The 22,039-nt window shown below is 42.6% G+C and overlaps 3 protein-coding genes across 3 annotated transcripts; 2 read left to right on the top strand and 1 right to left on the bottom strand.

Annotated features, from left to right (window-relative positions):
* The first annotated feature begins 240 nt into the window (after positions 1–240).
* On the top strand, positions 241–5,267 carry LOC143336320 (uncharacterized). The gene is made up of 21 exons (XM_076756403.1): positions 241–260; positions 335–411; positions 483–578; positions 671–795; positions 1,254–1,397; positions 1,477–1,566; positions 1,676–1,840; positions 1,915–2,011; positions 2,092–2,309; positions 2,395–2,551; positions 2,628–2,836; positions 2,920–3,037; positions 3,193–3,392; positions 3,456–3,570; positions 3,652–3,821; positions 3,899–3,996; positions 4,099–4,229; positions 4,324–4,513; positions 4,744–4,885; positions 4,979–5,105; positions 5,185–5,267. The coding sequence occupies exons 1-21, from the start codon at positions 241–243 to the stop codon at positions 5,265–5,267; spliced, it is 2,772 nt and encodes a 923-aa protein (XP_076612518.1).
* A 3,972-nt stretch (positions 5,268–9,239) lies between these two features.
* On the bottom strand, positions 9,240–15,151 carry LOC143336650 (uncharacterized). Its single transcript, XM_076756915.1, has 21 exons — positions 15,129–15,151; positions 14,982–15,040; positions 14,797–14,883; positions 14,596–14,717; positions 14,359–14,502; positions 14,113–14,211; positions 13,855–14,025; positions 13,407–13,509; positions 12,653–12,873; positions 12,329–12,482; positions 12,041–12,252; positions 11,856–11,970; positions 11,471–11,670; positions 11,237–11,351; positions 10,977–11,146; positions 10,798–10,892; positions 10,544–10,674; positions 9,900–10,089; positions 9,596–9,737; positions 9,402–9,498; positions 9,240–9,310 (listed from the first exon to the last, which is right to left on the bottom strand). The coding sequence occupies exons 1-21, from the start codon at positions 15,149–15,151 to the stop codon at positions 9,240–9,242; spliced, it is 2,721 nt and encodes a 906-aa protein (XP_076613030.1).
* Positions 15,152–17,000: 1,849 nt separating this feature from the next.
* On the top strand, positions 17,001–19,197 carry LOC143336503 (delayed-rectifier potassium channel regulatory subunit KCNS3-like). Its single transcript, XM_076756713.1, has 2 exons — positions 17,001–17,073; positions 17,605–19,197. The coding sequence occupies exon 2, from the start codon at positions 17,609–17,611 to the stop codon at positions 19,106–19,108; it is 1,500 nt and encodes a 499-aa protein (XP_076612828.1). The 5' UTR covers positions 17,001–17,073; positions 17,605–17,608; the 3' UTR covers positions 19,109–19,197.
* Positions 19,198–22,039: the final 2,842 nt, after the last annotated feature.

Below are 22,039 nucleotides of genomic sequence, written 5' to 3'. Positions count from 1 at the left end.
TTTTCAGGCTTTTCATAAGAGCCTGCATCTGAGGTGGTTGGGAGTCACTAATGTGGCTCACCTGTGTGTTGTGATTAACTGAAATATAAATCAGCTGGTGATGCCTCAGTATAGCAGTGAGCCCAGTGGCTTCAGAGTTGGTTAGTTGCTGGGGGCTTGCTGGGGGTTTCAGTGCCAAGTTCTGATAGTGATTGGACTACTAGTTTTTTTTTTTTGGTTTGACTACACTCATACTGCAACATGCGGAGGCTTGAGAACATGTGAGTTTATTTTCTGTTTCTTCTTTAATGACTGCTCGCTGCTCACTTTAATTTTTTTTTTTTTTATGTTCAAGTTTGTTGTGGAACTTGATGGCTGCAGTAATCTTCTTGGGTCAAGCAAGGCCAAATATGAAGCTCGGTTCGCAGTCAAGTAAGCCTTCATTCACATGATGTCACCTCAGTATCACAGTTTACGTCCTCACAAGCCTTTTCTTTCACCAGGCAGTGGTTTAAGGTCAGACTGTGCGGGAAACCTCATGAGGCTGTCACTGGACAAGGCTCTAGCAGTGGGTAACCAGCTTGAGGTGGAAGCCATCAGTGAGTGTAAAATCTGCAAATGATGAGCAGGTTGGTTCATCATTGGCAGAAGTGATCCGCGTCATGTTTGCCTTTTTGTTCTTCTCCCCCAGATGGCACCCAGCACGTTGCGTTAACACCCAGCTTGGCTTCTCAGTGTGGGTACAGCATGGAGTCTGACCCTTGGGGTAACACCAGGATCTACACGTCTCTGCTGTCCTGCTATGTGGACAACAAAGTAAGCTGAGCTGAAGTTATCTGATAGCATTTTTTTTTATTGGGCTCTTCCAGTGATTGAACATTTGGTATGGTCCAGATTTTCTCAAAAAATTATTTCCCAAGACACTGATTTTAAATGGTTCATCACTGCAGATGGTAGTTTCCAATTTTATGTGCTTCCCTGATGACTTGAACTTAAACTTCCAATGAGTGTTTTATTTTACGAGTTTCTGCTTTCGTCCCCGCTCACTCTGTATACATGTACGTGCTGGCCTACGAAATATATTTCCATTACTGTTAAGATTATTAATGAAAAAAAAATCATGGCTGCGACTGATTCCATCCATTAATCTGCCTTCATTTTCTTAACTTTTTCTATTTGGTTCAGAAAGTGTTTTGTTGAAAACTCAGTTTTTGATGAAACTGACAAAAGCAGCAAATCATCACGTTGTTTTATTCCTGTGCCTTCATTTGTAGGATGACACAACATTTAACATTGGACTGAAGCTCAAAATGTACAGCCAGAGTCCATCAGACGTCTTCAGTCATGATGTGACGCAGACGTGCACCTACACCCGGTGGGCCTCTAGAGAGATTCTCTGCGACAGGAACTACATGGAAGTAGGTCACTTTACATGAATGTTCTATAATTGTGTGTGTGGGTGATCATAAATAATAAAGCCACTATTTCCTGTTTTAGGTGTCAAACTACATGGCTACACCTGATGCTCAAGCTGAAGCTAAGGGACAAGCTCAGGAAGACATCTCAAAGATCAACGCCATTCCTGATGTATGTTTTTAAAATTTTCATTGTCATTAAAATTGACCTGATGTAACCTTGCACAATTTAACATCCCCTTCAATAGAAGAAATGAGAGCTCATGTTTCCCTCCCTGTAGGCCTCTGGTACAGCACACGGGATCTGGAAGATGACATTTTACACTCCAGAACCAGTGTCGATGGTGCTGAGGGAAGCTGAACAAGCTGGTTACGGTGCCATGATGACCTCAAACCGTCTGGTTGTGAGAAGCCCGTACAATACAGCAGAGACCTACTCAGAGGATGTAAGCAACACTCCTCCATCTCCAGTGCTTGGTTCTTTTCTGCCTCCTTGTAACTAACATTAAATCCTCTATAGGTGGCTGGAGTCCCAATGGAAGTTTTCAGAGTGAGCGCTTACTACAAGGCACCACATGGTCTGAGTATGGTGAACTTGGCAGCTGCTTGTCCCACAGGTGAGTCTCGAGCAATCAGGATTTCACAGTAAACGCAACTATTAAGTTGTTGCATGGGTAAATCAACTTATCATTAACAGGTGGCGTCCTCTTCACCGAGGATGTAATCTCCTGGCACGTACCTCGACGTGTGACACCTCTGATACACAGCAGCTTTAAAATCCTAGAAATGCACATGGGCATCAACGGGCAGAGGCTGGATAAGTCTCACATGGCCACACAGGGGTACACACTGTCTACCACGGACTTCCACATCATCATTGAGATGCCAGTGGGCTCGCCTGATGGGTATTACAAGGTTGAGAAGTCTCTAGATTTGATATGCAGGACTCTGGCCACTGGTCCATTTGCATGTTTTATTAAAATGTCATGAATAATTGCAGAGCCATGCCCCAGATTACCAGTACCACATCACATACTCTGTGGAGCCCATGCTTGAGGTACTGTGGAGGGCGGATAACACCCAAGATGACACCAGATACAAGGTTTTGTTCCCCATCACCACCCCTCTGATGCCTCGAAATCCCTACACCCAAGACAGTAAGACCAACTTTCTAGTAGACTCTAGAAAATCAGCCTAGCAGAAAAGGTATAAACTGGCCACTCTGTTCTTCAGATACTGTCCCAGAAGTCCGGGTGTTCAGTGTTCACTTGGGGACCTTCCTTCATGATGTGGAGCTGAGGAACATCACCTTCTCCACTGGGGTTCTTACGGTTGAGGAGTGCATTGCTAGAGGTTTCACTGTCCAGGAGCACAGCTTCCCCAATGGATCCAAGACCCTCTCTCTACAAGTGCCCTTTGATGCCGATGTTGTCCTGAAACATGTACGTAAACTGACTTTTTATGCAAAATGGTCCATACCAGCTGAAGTGTGTTCGGTGACATTGAGCTTTTTTTAAATCTACAGAATCCTGAACCCTTGGTTACAGTCTACTTCCTCCCTCTGATCTTTGGGTTTCTCATCCTGCCTGAAGAGACTCCATTTGCCCACCCAGTGGAGATGCAAGCTTCTCTGCAGGACGTTGGTGAGATCATCTTGGTTTGGTTCTTTGCTTCTGACTATCTGTTCATAATGACTGCTTTTTCCAGAATTAAATGTGAAATGAGACCAAAGCTATTCAAAGGCAACACATTGGCGAAAAAGCTGTGCAGCCAAATGACTAACATTGCTCTCTTTCAGTTCTACCCACCATGACTGGCACCTGTGACCAGAACCAGTTTTACATCAGCGTGAAGTACGGGAATCAAGGCAGTAATTTCCAGACCATGGTTGGACCTTCACAGCTAACACCTGAGCTGGCTGAGAGCTACAACTTCCAAGAAAACAGCACACACTTCAGCCTCATAGTGCCCTTTACTGCCATGGACTCGGCATTCGAGGTACGTCACGAAACTTCAAACTCTCAAGTCATCTGCATTAAATAACTTTGCTCTGTTTTTCAGCTGATCACTTCAGATTCAGTCAGAGCCAGACTGGACCTGCTTCTATTCGATCCCAATAACAACTGGGTGCTGGCAGATCTCTACCTGGCCTGCAACTTCCCTTTAACAACAACTAGTAAGGTGTACAAAATTTTTGGTATTCTGCTGCTTGGCTTCAAGGACATTTTTCTTAATCCATTGCCTCTTATACCTTCAGAGTGCTACCCCAATGGAACAATAACTGCTTTGGCTGTGAAGGTGGAATCGGTGCCTAATCTTGTCCCAAGCTGGCTGACTCTAAAGGACAAGTCCTGTAAACCAGTGTTCAGTGACGATCGCTTTGCCCATTTCTCTTTCAGTGCTGATTCCTGTGGAACCACTAGAACAGTAAGTTGAATGTTGCCTTAATTCTACAAATTAAAGTGGTGTTGAACATTTTAATGAGGCTTTTTTTTTTTTTAAAGTTCTTTGACCACTACATGCTGTATGAAAATGAGATTGGCCTGTATAACGACCACAACAAAGGAGCAGCCTATACATCACCAATTGACCCCGAATACAAGTAGGAAGACTCATCCAGTCTTTATCCTAATGTACCATCTCGTCTGTGATTTGAGGTTAACCATACTACAAATGTATTTGTTATTTTTTGGAATCTCTTCAGGCAAACCATTTCCTGCTACTATATGGTCAATGAGACTCAGACTGTTGCCTTCAGCTCTAAACCAACAAGCAATGACCCCACAGCAGAGATTGGTTCAGGGCAGCTAATGGTGCAAATGAGACTAGCCCAAGGTACGGCTGCACTGTACTAACTGGAACATTCGTTAGCTTTTTTCGTTTCACTTAATGTCTGTCTTTTCTCTCTAATGGGACTCTTCTCCTCCAGATTCATCCTACGAGTTTTTCTATCAAGCAGAAGATTATCCAGTGGTGAAATATCTGCGGCAGCCTCTGTACTTTGAGGTGGAGCTGATGCATTCCACTGATCCGCAGTTGGAGCTCATCTTGGAGAACTGTTGGGCCACTCTTGATGAAGACCGGACATCTGTACCCAGCTGGGACATCATTGTGGACAGGTAGTGCACAGCATAATCTAACACACAACTTCACCAGTTTCTTTGCAGTGTTGAATAATCTCAATTCAGGTTTACTTTCACTACTTTTGATCTGAACAGCAGGTTGTCAAAAATATACTTTTTGTATTTGCGTCTTTGTGCAACATCAGTCACATGACAATATGTCCATAAAGTAAAATCCCATTTTTGTGGATTTAAAAGCTGCCAATGCATGTTTATTCCTCCACTAGCTGTGAGAACCGTGATGACAGCTATGTTACCATCTTCCATCCTGTCGTGAGTGATGCCAGGGTTGAGGACCCGTCACACGTCAAACGCTTCTCTATAAAGATGTTCACCTTCACCAAAGACGAAGAGGTTCTGAAAGATGAGGTAAAGGCTGTGCATCAAAATGAGGCATCTGTTAGCCACAGCACGTGGGACAGTTGCATGTAGCCCTGTGTAATAAATCTTCTCTCTGTCCAGATTTATGTCCACTGTGACGCATTGATTTGTGACACAAAAAGCCAAGCAGACAGAGCCTGCAGAGGCCAGTGTGTGCATCGTACAGGCACAGCTAACGCTCAACACCAAGGGATAAAAGGAGTAAGAAGTAAGTGACAAAATGTAAAGTTTGGACTAAAATCTTATTTTTCAAACTTAATCTGATGTTGATTTTATATTGTTTCCAGAGCAAAGAAGTACAGACTCCACCCACCAAAGGCAGCTCTCCTCTGGACCCATTCTTCTGCTCAACACCCAGTCAAACCTCTGAATAAACAGTTTCTTAACACTTTTGTCCATCTGAAGTTTTGAATGTCCTATTTTCCAGCCTCTGTAGCATAAGGTCAAAGTTCACTGCAGTGAATTTGGGCATACTCAAGGCCTGCATGATTTCCTGTAATTAAACTAGCTGTTGCAGATTGGCCACATCAACAACAGGTGACTTCTGTATACCAGAAATGCACTTAAGCTGCAAGACTGTTCAGGGGAAGGAGTAGTGGCCCATGTGCATTTGTAAATTGTCTATTATATAGAGATTTATTCTGCGTCAGTTATGGTTCGACACCTAAAAAGTGTAACATTTCTCTATTCCAGTGGTCTCCAGCTGTGCAGATGGTTATGTTGCCAGGTTTTCTTATGTGGATGAATGGAATTTCATTGGCTGTGCTCACAGAATTGAATTTGGAAACTCATTCTTCTACAATGTCCTAATTACTTTGGATGATCCAAACCTCTAAACAGTTACCAATGGAACTGCTTTTTAACAACATGGTCTCTAAAAAATATTTTCATGTGTTTTACCAAATCTATCCAATTTTGATAAGTGTCAAAAGAAATGGCACATAACAAAATACTTTATACAGATGTGTAACACCACAGTGTTGTAAAGTAGATTTACTGCATAAGATTAGACTGAACATTTTCAAAAATGTTGCGTTTTGTAAAATTTCATTTTCATATTGCAAAAATAATAAAGTTTAAATGCCCCAAAATGCTAATTATAACTGCACTGTTTGGTACCAGTCAGTAACATCAAGTCATGCTCCGTGACATGTACAGAAATGCTGAGCAAGTCCAGTTGAGGAAATGATCTAAGTGACTTTGACAAAGGGTTTCTTGTTGGGGCACAGATGAGCTTCAGTCACAAAGACAGCTCAACTGGCTGGCGTTTCAATAGAAACAGGAACTAAAGTGACAACTGCATTTAGATCTATGGGAGAGACAATGGTGAATAGGTTCGGAAATTATAGTCAGCAGCTCTCATTTGATGACTGTGATGCTTGTGCATTAGTACAAAATGTAAAGAATGAAAATGCAGGATGTGATCAGACTGTGTCAGCAAGAATTACAAAGAGGAGGGTATTATAGAAGGATTGCAGTGCATAAACCACTCATTACAGAGATGAATGCACATCTGAGCTCAAAAACCACAAGTGCTGGTTTAGAGAAGAAAGTGATATGGTCAGATGAGTCATCATCCAAGAGATTCTTAAGAAGTGGGCGAGTGCATGTGTGGTGTACATCCAGAGAACAACACAGGCCTGAAAGCTTGACCCCTACAGTGAGGGGAACCAGTGGCTCTGCTATGGCATTTTTCAGGTCCACTTGTCCCCTTATATAATGTAATACAATGAAGTCCCATCATGTACTTGCATGGTGTAAAACTGATATTTTAAAATGAAACCACTGCTGCACACTTTATTTTTATCTAGTATACACTACTGTGCAAAAGTTTTAGGAAGGTGTGAAAAAATGCTATAAACTAAGAATGCTTTCAAAAATATAAATAATTGTTTATTTTTATCAGTTTACAAAATGCAAAGGGAGCAAACAAAAGAAAAACCTCAATCAAATCAATATTTGATTTATTTGCAAGTGTACCTGTACAATTTGTAGAGGTACACAAAGTCAGGGATTTTGTAGGATTATAGTCACGTGTATGACCAAGCACTTATACCAAACAGGTGCTAGTGATCATCAATTTCACATGTAGGTTGAAACACAGTCATTAACTGAAACAGAAACAGCTGCGTAGGAGGCTTAAAACTGGGTGAGGAACAGCCAAACTCTGCTATCAAGGTGAGGTTGTGGAGGACAGTTTCATGTCACAGGTCATACACCATGGCAAGACTGAGCACAGCAACAAGACACAATGTAGTTATACTGCATCAGTAAGGTCTCTCCCAGACAAAGATTTCAAAGCAGACTCGAGTTTCAAGATGTGGTGTTCAAACTCTTTCGAAGAAGCACAAAGAAATGGGCAACGTTGAGGATTGTAGATGCAGTCTTCGGCCAAGGAAACTTAGTGCAGCAGATGAAAAACACATCGAGCTGTTTGCCTTCGAAATCAGAAGACATCCAGCAGTGCCATCAGCTCAGAACTGGCAGAAACCAGTGGAACCAGGTACACCCATTTACTGTCCGGAGAAGTCTGGCCAGAAGTGGCCTTCATGGAAGAGTTGCAGCCAACATAGAAACAAGGCCAAGCGACTCAACTATGCACGAAAACATTGGAGCTGGGGTGCAGAAAAATGGCAGCAGGTGCTCAGGACTGATGAGCCAAAATTTGAAATATTTGGCTGTAGCAGAAGCATCATTGAGTCTATCTGGGATTACATGAAGAGACAGAAGGATTTGAGGAAGCCTACATCCACAGAAGATCTGTGGTAGTTCTCAAAGATGTTTGGAACAACATACCAGCCGAGTTCCTTCAAAAACTGCAAGTGTATCTAGAAATATTGATGCTGTTTTGAAGGCAAATGGTGGTCACACCAAATATTGATATGATTTAGATTTCTCCTCTGTTAATTCACTGCATTTTGTTAATTGATTAAAATAAACTATTAACACAGCATTCTTAGTTTACAGCATTTGTTCACACCTGCCTAAAACCTTCGCACAGTACTGTATATTAAACAAGCAATTCCATTTTGTGCCTGAGCAGTCAGAGGCTGTCATTTGGAAGAAATCCACTATATTAACTAAAAAGGGAAGTTCAGCATAACCAAGTTGTCTTTGTGTGAGCTGGCTCGATAAAACCTAAACAATCAGTATCAACTTCCTCTGTTAACCCAGTTTTGTTTCCCCATCAGGCTCTGTGCATATTCCCATAAAAGGGGTATTTTGTACATCATTTGACTCTTTCTCCACACAAAAGGATCACATGCAGCTGCAGAGCTATGAAGAATATATATTAAAAAAAAATCACAGCAAAAAGCAGCACTTACCTCAAATAAGAGGAACGCTGGCAGAGAACTGCTAATCATGTAAAATCATCAGCTGATACACTTATTTTTCCACTGTCAGTGCTTACAGTTTATTTCTAATGTGACAACTGCACATTCTCTTAAACGTGATGCAATATATTCAAACACTAAACTCAGGAAATGCACTCGGGTCTGATACCATCCTCTAATGAAGAATATGTGCACCTCAAATCAAAGTGAATTTTATCATCTGTGATAAGTACCAATAGACTAATCAATTTTCTAATTAGTGTTCTATTAATTAGCTACAATACCAGCAGTGTAAAACAGACTTGGCTATTGCTGCTGTGCCTTCATTGTTCTTTTAGCGTATGGATGAATACTGTGTAAAATCTACAGTGTTATTACCTGAAGCAAGCAGGATTTATTGCATCATCTACTGAATGTGTGCAGGTCCCTGTGGCCAAAAACACAATGCTTACAGTTTATTACACGGCTTTGTTCGGCGACATTATTCATGTACAGCTCAGTAAGTTTGCACATGAGCTGAGAATCTATAGCGCTCGCAGAGAACATCATCAAGGAAATAATTAACGCCAGGGTGGCTCCTTTTACAGCCATTTAAATCAGAAACTCTGAACCTCCTCTGGAGCAGGCTAGGTGTGCACTATGTGTTACCATGGCCACATAGCAAGGTCAACAGAGTGCCACCTTTGTGAGTGCTGGCTTTAGGCTCCGGATACCTCACTAACCCATTCCTCTCACTCCTGTCATGTTTGCCGTGATAGTATCACTTTAGTTCAGAATAAACACTCAGGGGCTCTTCTCCAGCTAACACTTAAGGCAACAGAGCAGGTTTTTAAAATGAAAATCTTACCCACGGGGAACATGATTACAGTCAGAAAAAGAACATATAAGCACAACAAGTCACCATGATGAGGGCCAAGTCTACAAAGTGAACGCGCCTCCTCTCCAGGGTAACGTTTCCAAGAAAACAATGCAACTGAATTCTTGTTAAAAATCACTTTTATTAGTTCTTAACTTATAAGTATGGGTCCAGATGACACGTGTCTGAAACTGAGGCCGTCTGAGACAGCACGCCTTTGACCTGTGGAAGAAGAAAAAAATAAATAAATAAAAAAAATCTTAGCCACTTTACAAGATATTCATTTCTTTAATGTGAGAATGAGACATCATACCTTTTATTCTGTTCTCCGGGGTTGAACACTGCCTACTACAAGCTCCACCCAGTGGATTTTTGGCATCACAGATCACCACATCACAGTGGACAAAGAGCTACAGGATATGAACAGATTGATTTACAGCTTTGTACATTAGCTTTCCATATCTGAGTCAATACAAAAGGAGAATGCATTCTTATAGCTGAAGTTACCTGGCCACTCAAGTTATCTTGGTCGTCTGCGAAGGCGAACATCAGGATCTCAAAGCGCTTGAAGTGAGAGGGATACTGAACTCTGGAATCGGCCCAAACAGGATGGAAGATCACCTGGTAGGGGTCCACTGGGTTTGCACAGCTGAAAGGGAGGCAGGAAAAAAAAAAGAGGCTGATTGAGCTCATGCCTTGTTGGTCACCATGTCCATTATGAAGAGAAAAAAAAAAAAAAAAAAAGACTGATTGACAGATACATCTTGTACTTGGGGGCAAGCGACCCAGCCACCCATGATTAAGGAGTTACCCGTTAATGATGAGGTTCCACCTGGGTTGGGACATCCTGTCGGCGTAGAGTGTCGCCCAGCAGTTCTCCAGCTCCAGTGACACACTGGGGTTTGTAGACCTCATCAGCTCCACCTCAAAATACAGAGGCTGTTGTAGGTACTTTGCTATGGGATAAGCCTCATCATGGTGAAACACGGTGTAGGAGTCGTCTGTAGAGAGACAGAACGTGTTGAGCTGAACTGTCAAGGAGTCAGACAGCAACATGAATGGCCTGCACACAGAACTTACAGACATATGATACAAATGAAGTGAGTGAATTCAACTTGAAAGTACATTGGCCCACTTGCCAACTTGGTCATTAGGATAATTAGGTTTAAAGTCAATGAATTTGATGTCAGAAGTCCAATTACTTGACCAAAAACAATTAGTTCAAGAGCAATTTGTGAGATTGCCTCCTGACTTTCGAGGACACTGCCAACTTTCTGACCAAAAGCCTCCATCATGCAGAGGGTGAAAAGATCTACGTCCCTTTCCATCACCCATGAAGCGTTCCATGGTTCGATTGGTTGACATGAAAGGAAAGTCTTATTTCCCCCAGTTCTTCCATAAACACCGCGCTTTTTAATATTTCTAATGTTGGGAAACAAATATGTGAGAACTCACCCAAAGCAAGTCTCATTGCAACCTGCAGCTCGCCTCTTGCGTTCTCAGCGTATGGTTCACTCCTGCGAGGTCTGGTGTGGAAGACCACAGCGTGGGTTTTGTTGATGTCATAGTAACAAGAAACCTTTAACCTTAAAAAAAGGGGAAGAAAAAGTGAGTTACATTTGAAAAAGAAATGACTCTTAATGTTTTGAACAGTTCCTGATTAATCTTCTGGTAAACAGAGCTGAAACAATAAGTTTTAAGGCACTCACTCATATTCCGGCTCATCAGACTTGGATTCCCTTTTCATTTCAAGCTCGTCTGGCAGAGAGATTTCATTTTCATACATCATCTTATTGGGCAAAAACTAAGGAAAAAAAAACAGCAACTCAGTTTTAAGTCAATCTCAGTGTTAACAGTTCGCATGGGGAAGACAGCAGCAGCATGCCACCTTTCTGGTCGTCCCACAGGAGTTCGCAGTGAAGACAAAATAAGCATAGCGGTCGTCGCTGTAGGAGGGACCACATTTGGGGTCTCTGAGGGTGAGCTGACTGGGGTTCAGACTGGGAACAGACTCTAATTTCACAGCCAGAGCTGTTATGGTTCCATTAGGAAAACACTCTGAAAGACGAGGATCAGACATTAGCATGCATTGAGTGTTTGGTCAGGCGTAAAAAAAACCCAAAACAAATGTGTTTTCCTCTAACAAACCAGTCAGTGTTGAGAAGTAATTGCAAGCCATCGAGAATTCTTTGATAAGTTTGTTGGTTTCCAGATTCCTCAGAACCACATCGAGTCTGGTCCTGATGTACGACGACTGAATGGCCTGGGAGGACATCAAAGAAAAGTGAAAGAACCATGTGAAGGATGCTAATCTCTCACAGCAATGTAAACAAGATACATCCTAGAACATTTATCAGTTTGATCAAGAAATCCTGATCGTACTTCAAACGCAACATCGGGGGACGTAAACGGCACTGCGAAGCTTAAGTGTGTTCCGTTCTCCATGAAGCCGTACTGCTGAGCCAGACTGGGGGTCAACACTTGTTTTCCCACTATGGTCTGAAAGTTGAAGCCCCGAGTCCCGTATTTCACAAGGACATAGAAGTTGTGATAGTCGCAGCCTCCAGAGACAGAGGGAGGAGCTGCAGGGGAGAATAAAAACAGATTTTAAAAAGGATACTGCAGAGATTTAGCTTTTGGTTTACATCCAAGATGACAAACAAGGCCACCTCTCTTTACTTAAGCTGCTGTAAACCATTTCATTTTGACCTTATACATTACAGCAAGACTGATACTTCATTAAATAAATAAATCTACAAACACACACCCATGTCTGTTAATTTAGCTTCCAGATAAGCAGTGTGAGAAAACGGAGCAAACTCCGGCAGGACCAGCAAGCCGAAGGTCAGGTGAAGAGAGTAGACCGTCAACGCCATTTCTTTCTGTGGGGAAATACAGAGAGATAAGCAGCCAAACACGGCATTTCATTTCTAAAAGTGGAGTACAACTTACCTTTTGCAGCACGGCAGGGTCCGTGAAAGGCACTTCAAGCGTGAAGACCTTGGAGCTGCTGTTAGGGGACATGTGCTCCAGGACATTAATGCCTCTGACACTGCAGTCCGCCACGGACAAAACCTCAGAGGGGAAGGTAATGTTCATTAGTGCCACATCAGAGGCGAAAGGCCCGAGCAGGACTTTAAATGTCCGCTCCTCGGGAACAGTTTCTGTGGGGCAAAAATAAATGAATGAGGGCTGCTGACAATGTTTAAGAAACACATAGATCACTGAGATGAGACTCACTGTCAATAACTTGCAGAGGTCGAGACAGTAAAGGGGTCATAATGGGAAGGAGGACTTTGTATCGCGTGTCCTCGTGAGTGTCTTCAGTCCAGAGCAACTCCAGCATCGGCTCAATATTATAATAAGTGAAGTATTGACCATCCTGAACATGACTCTGCAAAACAAATATCCTCAGTAAGATCTTTCCTCAATGATATGTTGTCAAGCCCAAATTTAAGGATGCATATTAAACAAACGCTCAGCCCTGAATCTTTCTCTATAGAAGCCAAAGATCTCTTGATACTGAAGCTAGATTTAAAATGTTCACAGGAGCTGTGTGATGACCTTAAAGTAGCCTCCGACAGCGCCAATAGGAATTTGAAGGATGATGTGTAGGTCATTGACGGAAAGGGAGTATTGTCTGGCGGCCATCTCCGCAGGGTTGAGCCTCTGGCCATTGATGCCCATGTGAACCTCCAGCAGTTGAAACTGACTGGAGGAAATCAGAGGGTCGATGTGCCTCGGCAGGAACCAGGCGATCGTGTTTTGATTGAATGAAACACCGCCTGCACACAAATACAAAACACATAGAGCATTTAGACAGGGAAAGACCCAACGTGGATACATTCAACTGTAATTGTTGCAGAGTTAGAAAAGATGATTCTGTGAAAAGACACAGTCAGGAGACACTTAGCTTGGAATCAGCTAGCTTAGCTCTGCTCAAAGGTAACAAAACCCACCTACCGATACCTCTAAAGACCACCACCACACCGATTTGTTTAAACTATACAAAACCTAATGTGCACATGTCTACTGCACAGACATGTGTGGTATCATTCTCCTCATCCAATTCAGCAGGAAAGAGAATATATCAGCCTCATAGTGGTCAAATCTGAATACATTAAGTCTAAAAATACTGGAATCAGCCAATTAACCCCCCCCCCCCCCAAAAAAAAAAAAAAAAAAAAAAAAACATGCAAGATAAATGGTTGACTGTAAACTCCCTCCCAGTTGCTAAACCTTGCATTTTCAGAGTAAAGAGGCATGACCTCAGTGGTAGCCACAGGCCTGCCTGCTGTTCTCCAAACATGCTCATTACCCTCCAGTGATGGGCAAGCAGCTGCAGCATCGATCTGAGTTGCCAGCCACTTCTTTTCAAAGATTACCGAGGTTTTGAGCACGGTCATGGGCACCCCTGCTACCTGCGGGGCGAGGTTACAGAACATTATGTACAAATGCTTTGTTTAGTCCATTTAGTATTCATTCATACTGCTGGAACAAAAGACTTGTTCCTAAAGATTCAGGTAATTCAACATAAGGGGGTATGTAAATACAAAAGTAGCCTACCAATGGATTTAACTGTGCCAAATGTTAATCCATTTAAAGGCAGTCTGATTACATTATTTGATCTAAATCCAATAGGTTCCTGGCTGCAAGTGTAAGCAAGTAGTGACTTATCTAATGGGCTACAAGTAATTTAACCAGAGCCTTCCTGAGGAGTAAGATATCAGGCTTGTTTGAAAGGCAGCGAACTGCGGTCCACTTACATTCTGGGTGTATGTCTCGGGTGAAGTCTTGGGACTTCTCAGAAGCAGCCTTGTAGCACTGTTTGCAATCCCATATCCACTTCTCTGGGCTTCAGCCACCTTCATAATCCTCTCCTCGGGGGTGAAGAACACCAGCGTTGTGATTCTGAACCCTGCGTCTAAAAGCCGTCTCTGCAAGGCAATTATCAAGAAACGCCATTAAACAGAGAAAAAGACGTTTCCAGAATATTAAAAATGGACCAAATGAACTCATGAAACCTCAGCAGCTCGTCGGGGATCACCAAACTTTGTATTAGCCGCTGGGATGGGATGTTCAGGCAGGGTATAATCTTCTGGAGCTGCCCTTTTCACAGACACCTAGAAATGAGGGCACTCCATAAGTGATAATCAATCTCTCCCTCTCTCATCTGCAGTGACAGCAAATGCACCGGCCTTGATGCTCATAGAGCCTCTTATCATACAGACTGCAACATGACCCCTGAGAGTCCTGCTGCATTCGCTTGCCTCCATGTAGCTGCCGTCACAGACAATTTCCCTGGAGGCCCAGGTGGTGTAGTGGCAGGTTTCAGCCACCTGGTACAGCTCGTCTTCAAACATCCGGTTCCCATACAGTCGAAGATTTAATGTTGTTGTGAATGCTCCATCTTCCTGCAAACACACGGAAATAAGACTCAAAATGATTACCGCATTAAAGAACACATTTGGTGCTGCTCTGCAAAATGGTATCTCCGGTCTCATTACCACATTTTGAGCAAAACAGTTTTGAAGAGAGGCATAGATCATGGCGTTCCCCAGCTGGTCTATCTTCATACTGAAGCCGCACTCAGAAGCTAAGCTTGGTGTAAGAAGGATGGCAGAGTTATCTGAGGAGAGAGGGAAGAGGGCAGTCAGAGAGGAAACATTAGACAGAGAAAAACAATAAATTCAGAAATGCCAGCTTACTGATGACAGCAGCAACTTCAAGAAGATTTCCTCCAAGTGGTCCGACGTCCACACGCATGACATTCCCCAAGCACTTTGACTGGATATCTGGAGTAAACATTTATGTAGCAAGCAGCACATAATATGATTAAAATCATACTGTAATGAAGTGACTGTTTAGGGAAAATAACACCAAAAACACTTACTTAGCGACGGCTTCTTTTGAGCCTCTGTGTTTACAACTGCCATCAGGAGTATTAACCACCTGAGAGGGATTGAATCATCAGTCAAAAGCACCAATAAAAATGTGAAACTTTGGGTGAAAACCAAGGATTAAAAACGACACTACAAACCCCAATCCAACTACACGACCCATGGCACGAGAGCTGGGAAACTGGTAACCCCTGAGTCCTCGTATTTGCAGTTTTTAATGAAGTTTGAGGCAGCAGTAAACTCTGCAGGCCAACCCTTTGGGAAGGGCGAAGGAGGTTCCTGCTCAACAAATGCAACCACACACAGGTGGATCCTATTACTGCCTGATGAGGATAATTGTGTGGACCAGTGTCTTGTAATGTGACTCAACAGGCACGACAAAGAGGTTGATTATCCTAGCTGACTTAAATCTAAAGAAGGGAATTTTAGTAGAATTTTGTCATCATAAACATTTACAGCTTCGACAATAAATCAAGTTATTTATTAAAATACATTATAAACTATTGTTATGAAGAATGGAAATAAAATGTGGAATAAAATATGGTCACAGTACAACAAAAAACCTCAAATAATGAGGTGTAAAACCAAAACAAACAAATGTCCTGTCTTTGAGTCAGTGAAGAATTAAAAAGAGTTTAAAACAACACATGCAAATCAATAAAAAGACCCTCCCGCCCTCAACCACAACCATACATCTCCACCTTCACCCTTGAAATGACGATCTTTGATCATCTTCAGTATGTATTTTTTAAAACCGAGAATACTGGACTTGAATATAGATTGTTATTTATGTTGTTGGTCATTGGTGATTTATATGTGTATCTACACACCTGACATGTAACAATACATCTTTTTCACAGTGTGCACTCCTGACCATTCCTTATTCTTCTTTACCTTCTTATGTTCAGTATTTGTTGTGCTTGTTCTTAGTTGGGTGTCTATTCCTGTGCCGAGTCAGACTCCATGTATGTGTACACATATTTGGGCAATGATAATAGTAATAGAAGAGGAAGATCAGCAAATTTGCAGCAAGAGATACTAATTAATCTTATGTTGATCGACGAATAGTTGAGCTCTAAAAACTTTCTCATAGGACCACAAGATTGTATTTAAGTCGGGCCAGTTTAAAGGATTTCTGACCAACGTGCAAGTCACAGCAGTGAATCTGTGGGTCAGTCCCTGCTTTTCCCAATTAGTAATTCACAACTTTAATCTACAAACCCAGACGTGTGTTTACCTTAATGAGACAGAGAAATGTTAAAATGGCATATTCATTTTAGGTAGAAGAACAGAGGAAATTTGGTGCTTTAAGGAAGAAGAAGTCTAAGCAGAGCATGTGGGGTAATAAAATCAGGGATGGAAAAACTTGCCAAATCATTTCACAGATTACAAATTGTCAAACAGCACTCACAACAGCTTTTTCCCCTAATGTTTTCCTACTACTATGTTGCATTTCCCCTTTGCTGCCAAACACAGTGTTACCGCCTGGTTTGGCAGTCATCCTGCCAGCAGTGCTTTCTCACAGAGGACTGAAACGTCGGAGTGTGATTTTACTTACTTTCCTCCCTCCAGCATGCAGGCAAGCTGTGGTCAGCTGCTGTTAGTCACTTTGGTTTCACATTAATCCAAAGTGCAAATTTAAAAAAAATAACATAAACATGCATAAAATAACTGCGAGTGCACTCCTCAGTAAAAGAAAGCCAATGATCTGATAATAAATCACAGAGGTTAAATATCACAACAGAACTACAGCTTCCTTTAGACACACTGTGATATAATCAACTCTAAAAAGCGACTATGTAATATTACAGTCATTTCTCACAGGGTGTTCCTACAACTGTACGGTCTCCCTCCCTCCTCCTCCTCCTCCTCTCCTCCTCTCCTCCTCTCTTGCCCCTCCCTGTTCCCTGTAAAAGGGAACAAGCAGCCGCTGTCCTGCCTCCAGCTCTTCTTGTCCCGTCCGCGAAGCTGCAGCAACGCACTCCTCCCTCCACCAACCTGCTGTGTCTGGCTTTGAACCAGAATGTGAACACTAAACCACCCGGATAAAAGTCATTTTCATGGAAAGAAAGGCTCCAAGTGCAGGTATGTGAGAGCTTTATGTTTTGCATTCAGTTCTAGTAAAACTAAAAGTAACAGACTTGCAAACAGGGTTTGGTGTTGGATGCAAAAGTCAGCATGTTGCTCTGAATTTAAAGAGACAGAAATCTACACATGCTGGAAAACAGACTAACAGTGGCTTATAATGATGTGTGTGTTCAGTTTCAACTTGTTGCCTCTTGTTTCCTCTGAGTTAGTCTGGTCCGCTCTGTAATTTGATTCTCCTGGTGAGAATCGTGTACTTGAGTCCTCAGAGAAGTGACAGTACCTCACGCCTCTTCACTCACTCCAGCTCAACCCATTTCCTGTGTGTGCTGTATTGATTTTTTTTTACTTCAGAGGACTAATGTGTTCTCTGAACTGTGCAGCCAGACATGTCCTGAAAGAGGTCTCTCCACATAAATGTCCAATTGCAGTCCTGACAGTTCAGTTGTGTGGCATTTTCTTGTTGTTAAAAAAATCTATAAAACTGACAGACTCCGTTTCTCGTCATAATGTTTCTGCGTGTGTCATCAGGACCATGGGGTATGGGCAAATCCTCCACCAGCAGGGGAATGAGGAAGACCAGGTCCACCTCAACGTGGGAGGGGTACGACACAAAGTGGATCCGGACACGCTGCTCCGATTCCCTCACACTCGCCTGGCTCGTCTGCTGCGCTGCCAAAGCGAGGCGGCGATCCTGGAGCTGTGTGATGACTACAGCCCGAGCGAGAAGGAGTACTACTTCGACAGGAATCCCCGGATTTTCCTGTGCGTGCTCAACTTCTACCACACGGGACGCATCCACATGATGGAGGAGCTGTGCGTCTTCTCCTTCAGCCAGGAGATCGAGTACTGGGGCATCCCGGAGTTCCACCTGAGCCAGTGCTGTAACAACTGGTACCACGAGAGGAAGGAGTACATCGAGGACAGAGACTGGGACGTCAGGAGCGACGACCAGCAGCAGCCGAGCTTCGACTCTTCCTTTGAGGAGCTCTCCGCTCTCGATAAAGACCTGGCCAAGTTCAAAGGTGCCTGGTGTGCAGAGGTGAGGAGCTATGTTTGGCTCAGGCTGGAGGATCCAGGTCACTCAAGAGCTTCAAAGATCATCGCCGTGGCCTCCCTCAGCATGGTGTTGACCTCTATTGTTGCCATGTGTGTCCACAGCATGCCTGAGTTTCAGCGTGTGGACAACAATGAGAAACCCATAGAGAACCCTGTCCTCACCATCTTAGAGGTGGTCTGCATTGCCTGCTTCTCCGCTGAGTTCATCATCAGGCTGATTGTAGCGCCTTCCTGCAGGAAGTTCCTCGGGAACCCCTTAAACATCATCGATGTTGCCTCCATTTTGCCATTTTACGCTACTTTAGCTCTGGAAACAGGCGACGAGGACAGTACGGAGGAGAATGCGGACCTAGAAAACGTGGGGAAGGTGGTGCAGGTTCTGCGCCTCATGAGGATTCTCCGAATCCTCAAACTGGCTCGCCATTCCATTGGGCTGCGAGCGCTGGGTGCCACCATCCGCCACAGCTACCAGGAGGTGGGTCTGCTCCTTCTCTTCCTCTCGGTGGGGATCTCCATCTTTTCTGCCCTCATTTACTTTGCAGAGAAGGAAGAAGAGTCCACAGATTTGGGGACCATCCCTTCGGGCTGGTGGTGGGCTACAATCACCATGACCACAGTAGGTTATGGTGACACGTGCCCAGTGACGCTGGCGGGCAAGATTGTGGCCACGTTGTGCATCATCTGTGGTTTGTTAGTGGTGGCTCTGCCCATCACCATCATCTTCAATAAGTTTTCAAAGTACTATCAAAGAAACAAAGCCATGGAGGGACAGTGTATCACTAAACCTGAGAGACAAGACCCAGAACTCCCTTATTACAATATCAGAGACCTGTTCACAGACAGTCTTTATCCCTTTATAGGAACTTTCACCTTCAGGAACAGTGAGAGCAGCGCAGGGGATGATACAGATGCCTCCAGTCTCCAGGACATTGAGGTGTACGATAATGACACTTGTGAAAATGGGGCAGCAAAATGAGATTCCTTCCATTTCACTGAGTGTCTCTCCCTTTATGACTGCAAGTCACTCCGTGCCTCTCAGGGCAGAGCGCTCCATCACTGACCCTGCCTCCCTGCCCTGTCTTCCTCCCGCAATTTGACAGAGAAATATCGCGTCCATGAACTTTTTTCCTCTACAAGGGAATAGCTTGTGAAATAGACAGCGTCACTAAAACCTGGAAACCTAAAGGGAATTATCTGAACCTTGCTCAGAGGTTTGAAAGCCCATTTTCTGCCTGAGAAAACTGCAATGATGCATGTAGGAGGCCATAATGTTAATGTTTTTTCAAAGTAATGCCTTGTATTGATTTGTCTGCTCGTTGAAAGTTCAGACTGAGAATTCAGCGGATGCAAAATTCTAGAATGACAACAACACTGTTTGATGTTTTAAAATGGTGTTGTAGATCTTTAAGTCGACTCATGTTACACAGTCTGCATGAACAACAATGGCTGCATTTTGAACGAGAGTAATATAAATAGTTGTGTAGACTTATGCAATATTATTGATACTAGGGAGGCCACACAACTCTCTCAGAGCACTGTGCAAAGCACTGATATGCCAGGTTAATTCTTTTTATGTTTTTGTTTTGGACAGTTGTTTCAGCATGCTGGGTGACTCCTGGGGGGTACATCATGTGGACATGAAATAAATCTCAGTGAATCCAAAGAAATATGCCTCTCATTTCTGACATGGCATACAGGAAGCTGTGCTGCTCACTCATTCAGAAAAAGTTTTCAGCTCAGGTTCATTGCATTTATGGTCGTTTTCCAGATACTGCGATGCAGCTCTTCCTGGCTAAAATGACTCAAAAATCTAATGGAAATCATGAACAGTGTCTTTTCTTTTGTTGTGAAATGTACTGAAACTTTAAAGGAAACTTCTTTACCTATTCCCTCTTTTCTTTTTCTGAAAGCATTGATTTCCTGTCCCCTGTTATAATCTCCAGTTGGATGAGCTGCTGTCCTACTAGAGCAAGAGATGTAAAAAATCTTTTCACTGCAGGAGTCTCAGACTTGTCGACCACATGCATCTACTCTCAGAGATAAACACTGCAAAATGAGACTTGAACCATTTATTTTTAGACTAGACTTAATGTGCAGATACTTTTTACCAACTGACTGAATTACTTTCACGCCAGCTGGGTGACCTGTTAAAATTAGAGTAAATGGTGTCAGTTTGGGGTTGAGGAGGATGGTTTCTACATAGATGCACAGTTCTGACTTCACAGCAGGTTGTGTGAAGACTAACTGCAGCCTAACCCAAACAAATAAGCCCATTACTGTCTCATTCTAGTAGTAAATGAGTTTACATTACTGGGCTTCCTGTCTCAGGGGGCATCAGATAGCATATTAGCATATTGCTTAATCCACACTTTTTTGTGATGACAAACACTCAGTATTGGTACAGACAAACATTGATTTTCTGTAAATAGATACAGATGAAGAGCACAGCTGATACCACACACTACATGACAGAGCCTTTGCAGAGGACAATATGCATCTTTACACAGATAAAACTGGATATATTTGTCAAAAAGGAAAATCAGAGGAGTCACTAGATGAATTAAGGGATGAGAAATTGTGTTTATTTTTCTGACTTTTCTGTAATTTTTGTTCTTTTCTTCTCACTCTGCTCATCACTTGAGTCAACACTGGGGCCACAACCTGTGATGATGGGGTTGAGAATTTGCTTTATATCAAGGACTCACAAGCCAAAAAGGTTGTAAACCACTGCAATAACACAATTAAGAGCCATAATTAGGCAATGCATTTGAGGCATTGTTGAATCATTGGCATTAAACTGTAAACAAAAGCATAAAAATGAACTATGTGTGGCATGAAATGATAATCAATGCATATAATGAGCATTACTGCTGCCATACTGACATATTGACTGATGCTGTTACAGTGAATCTACCTAAACACCAAAATAAGAATAAAGATTCATTTAACATAGTGGAAAGCTTTGAAAATGCAAACACATGTTGGGTATCACCTGTGAGGTAAAAACATGAAAGAAAGTTTTGGTGAAAAACAACATATATTGATATCAGCTGCAACTGAATATAAAAACTCTGTGATCTTTATTGGAAGTTTGTGTGAACTGTTATCTCAGTGTTTTGTTCACGAATCCATGGCAGGAGTCGCAGATGACAGTCCAGCGCAGTCGGCCACAGACAATGACAGTTTTGTGTTCCTCACCATTACTCCCATCCTTATGGTTTTGGGCATGTTCTATTGCGGGAGGTGGATGTCAATTTTCTATTTCTCTATCTTTTTTTTTTTTTCCTTCAAAAAATGTGTTCATGTATTGAAGTTATGTCAGGATGTGTATCTTTTAATTTACCATAATTTCCCAAAGCAGCTGGTGTCTCTCATCTGACTGATTTTATGAGGGTAATAGTTGTTGTCACAGTTGAATTTTCTCTAACGAACAACTTAAATCTCACTAAAGACACAGTTGCACACCAACAAGCTAATTAGCCTGGGACAAAATTTCGGACAGTTTACTTGCACTGTCTTATAACTCTGAAAAATGTGCTTCTTTAGTGAAGAAAGTCCAGTCCATATGCCAAAGTATCCTTGGGCAAGATACTGAACCCCAAACTGCTCCCGATGCTGTGCCATCGGTGTGTGAATTCATATGTAGCTTTGGATAAAAGCGTCTGCCAAATAACTACTTGTAATTGTAATTGTAACTCTCAGATTCACACTCTGGGGGGTGTCCCAGGTTACATCTTAGAGTTTTCATTCATTTTTTGGTGGGTTAAGTGGGTGGAATTACTGGATCTTCTCTGGAGAAAGGAAAATAGTGTTCATTCAAACAAACACTATAAAATCCGACCATAATCAATTGATGGTCTAATAAAGTTACTGAAATTTACAAACTCAGAAAAGGTAGGTTTAGAAT

This window comes from Chaetodon auriga, chromosome 18, assembly GCF_051107435.1.
Source record: "Chaetodon auriga isolate fChaAug3 chromosome 18, fChaAug3.hap1, whole genome shotgun sequence".
NCBI classification, from domain to species: Eukaryota; Metazoa; Chordata; class Actinopteri; order Chaetodontiformes; family Chaetodontidae; genus Chaetodon; species Chaetodon auriga.
The sequence above is the reverse complement of the archived record's forward strand: the minus strand, read 5'-3'. Positions and strand labels throughout refer to the sequence as shown.